The sequence below is a fragment of the Aplysia californica genome, unplaced genomic scaffold, assembly GCF_000002075.1.
Source record: "Aplysia californica isolate F4 #8 unplaced genomic scaffold, AplCal3.0 scaffold00142, whole genome shotgun sequence".
Taxonomy (NCBI): Eukaryota; Metazoa; Mollusca; class Gastropoda; order Aplysiida; family Aplysiidae; genus Aplysia; species Aplysia californica.
This window is the reverse complement of record NW_004797412.1, coordinates 455,594-458,383: the sequence shown is the minus strand read 5'-3', so window position 1 is coordinate 458,383 and position 2,790 is coordinate 455,594. Positions and strand designations below refer to the sequence as shown.

Sequence of the window (2,790 nt, the reverse complement as noted above, 5' to 3'; positions counted from 1 at the left end):
CTAGGCATAGATAGATAGATAGATAGATAGATAGATAGATAGATAGATAGATAGATAGATAGATAGATAGATAGATAGATAGATAGATAGATAGATAGATAGATTAATTTAATTTGCCCTACCTTGGCAGGTTGATCTCGTGAAGCTATTCTTGATGGAGTCCAGAGCTTTGAAGTCTGTGACTCGAAAAGCGAACTGGTCACTCGGACTTGACGCCATTGAACTGAGCTCGTTGAAGTCAGTAGCCTCCCCAACACCAACTGCAAAAATCTCCACACCTGCAGAAAAAAGGAGAAAGATGCTAGAGTGCAACCGGGGTAACTTGTTAAGGGATGAATAGGACTTCTATTTGTGTTATGTAATGTGAGAGTACACACGTTGGCATAAATAAAAAATTAACAGTACCACACAGACTCTACTATTATACAGACAGAGAATAACGTAGAGACAGTGAGAGAAACAGAACAGAGTCAGGGCGAGAGAGAAAGAGAGGCGACTTTGTACGAAAGATATAGATCTACGCAGAAAAGAGGTCTGTACCTTTGAAGTGAAAGAAAGCATAAAAATGGATAGATAACGTTCGTTTAGATAGACAACTATGTATTAGGGAACACATTAAGTAAGATCGATCGATCGATATCGATAGATCGATAGATAGATAGATAGATAGATAGATAGATAGATAGATAGATAGATAGATAGATCGATAGATAGATAGATAGATAGATAGATAGATTGATAGATAGATATGAAAACGAAGAGCACCGTAGATCTACTTGAAATAACGTAGATCTACTAATTTTTAGTCATGAAATGTATGTATGAAACAAAAGTAAGATGAAAATTCTCATGAGAATCTACCTGCATCTTTGAGCTTCTGAGCCTCCTGTAGAGTTCTCTTCTCGTCGATGGACTTGCCGTCCGTGAGGACCACGACCAGCTTGGAGACGTCCTCCCTGGCTCCGTAGTATTCCTTCAGCATGATGCGAGACGTGAAGGCGAGGGCTTTGTGCGTGTAAGTGTCGCCGCCACGGAAGCGGGTCCTGTTCACTGCAGCCTGCACTTGCTCTGCGGTCTGAAGGAGTCGCAACAAAGAATTAGTAATAATAAATACACCCATCTTTAAAAAAAAAATATTCTGCATAGCAAGACTGGACACACAATCACCGCCAAGTGCTTTATTAACATTAAAACATTGTTGAAAACTTAAAATGCGTATGACGATTTTTGAAGGTTTCTGAAGGACTATCCCATTATGTATCAGTAGCTTGAGCTTTATAGCAGCCCCACCCCACCCCCACCCCCAAAGACATTTTAAAAAACACCAAAAAAAACACACACTCCTTGTCCGAGGCAAGTCCCATTATGAGATGTAAACTCTACGCTTTCTATGGCTTACCTTGTAACTGCGCAGGTAGAACTGCAGGTGAGCACGAGTACTAAAGAGTACCATGCCCACACGGGTGTCTAGTGGTCCGGGACCAACGTTGAAGGAGCCAACGACGTCATTGATGAACTTTTTAACGTGTAGATTGAAATCTCCGGGGTAGATGGAGGAGGACGTGTCCACGAGGAACACAATATCAGCGGTCTGATCGCAGGCGATGTTCGCAGAGCTGGTCTGTGGAAGAAGGAATCGGTAATACTCAGCGATGGTGTTTGCCTTTTTTGGGGTTAAGATTGCAACTTTTTACTAACGCAAAGCAAGTGATTTCAAAGAGAGAACACAGGGTCCCACAGATTATGGAGGACATCTGGGCTATGAGAAATTGTCTTAGGAAGGGCAACTATAATATGGACCCCACTTTTATTTTAATCCTGAACTTCAGCGATTTAATAAAGTAGGTAACCCACTGCGCTATGGTCAACGTCTGTGGAGATGAGAGAATTAGAGAGAAGAGATGTCAAGCAGAGTATTTGGCTCTGTCCTGGATTCTTCAAACACAGTAACTGCTGACATCAGAATATGCCGTGTCAACGAAAAGTTTATCAATTGCTAGTCCCCTAATTCTTACCCATGACAAGATCCCATATTAACAGTGAATAAACTTTGAATAGGCATATGTTCGTGCATTCTTGCCTCTCATAACATGTCTTTTTGCTGGCTGCTAGTTTGTTAATCTTCTGCTTGATCTACTCACTCCTTGCTTAGCATCTTATTTAGCCAAGGCATATCACTTATGTGCTGCGCTTTTTGTTTAAAAGATAGAATATTTAGTCCAGTTTTCACTCGAAAAGAAAACTTTCTTACCTTGATATTTGCAATTGCCAACGCAACTAAAAGTACGATCTTGAAGGGATGCATCTTGGAGTTATCTGTCTCTTTGGAACCTTTAACTGCAAGAGAAACTTTCTGTTTAAAAAATGAAACAGTCGAAACTTTTCAAGCGCTTAGAAATAAATCTTTTACTTGTTACGTTCTCAGAAATAAATATTACTCTCTTCAGCAGTCGTGTAGATCTTTGGTATGAAGATCTCGAGAGAAGCCCGATGAATGAAGTCTGCTCGAAGATGAGCGCTTAATATACAGGTCGACCGCCCACCTACAGATTTTCTCGAAACTCTCAGGGATTGGTGCATTCAGAGGGACCTCGTCACTTCCAATTCCCACGCCTCCAGGGGTCGTTTCAAAATACGCTTTTGGGGTCTGCCCACTTCCGTTTTTTAAAAATTGCTATATATGGGTGACATTTGTATTGCATATTTCCGCTCTTTGAAATGATAATTGTCCCCCTATCTCCCCTTGCTCTGTCTCCCATATACTTACTCACAAAAACACAGACACACATG

The 2,790-nt window shown here is 41.0% G+C and overlaps 1 protein-coding gene across 1 annotated transcript in view; it reads right to left on the bottom strand.

Moving 5' to 3' along the window:
* The window catches only part of LOC101863977 (cartilage matrix protein), a 6,198-nt gene extending 3,686 nt beyond the window's left edge, over positions 1–2,512 (bottom strand). The window contains exons 1-4 of the mRNA XM_005096913.3: positions 2,252–2,512; positions 1,400–1,621; positions 862–1,075; positions 118–278 (exon numbers count right to left, since the gene is read on the bottom strand). Of these exons, the coding sequence (XP_005096970.3) occupies positions 118–278; positions 862–1,075; positions 1,400–1,621; positions 2,252–2,305 (651 nt within the window). The 5' untranslated portion in view covers positions 2,306–2,512. The remainder of the gene's footprint in view (positions 1–117; positions 279–861; positions 1,076–1,399; positions 1,622–2,251) is intronic.
* Between the last annotated feature and the right edge of the window lie 278 nt (positions 2,513–2,790).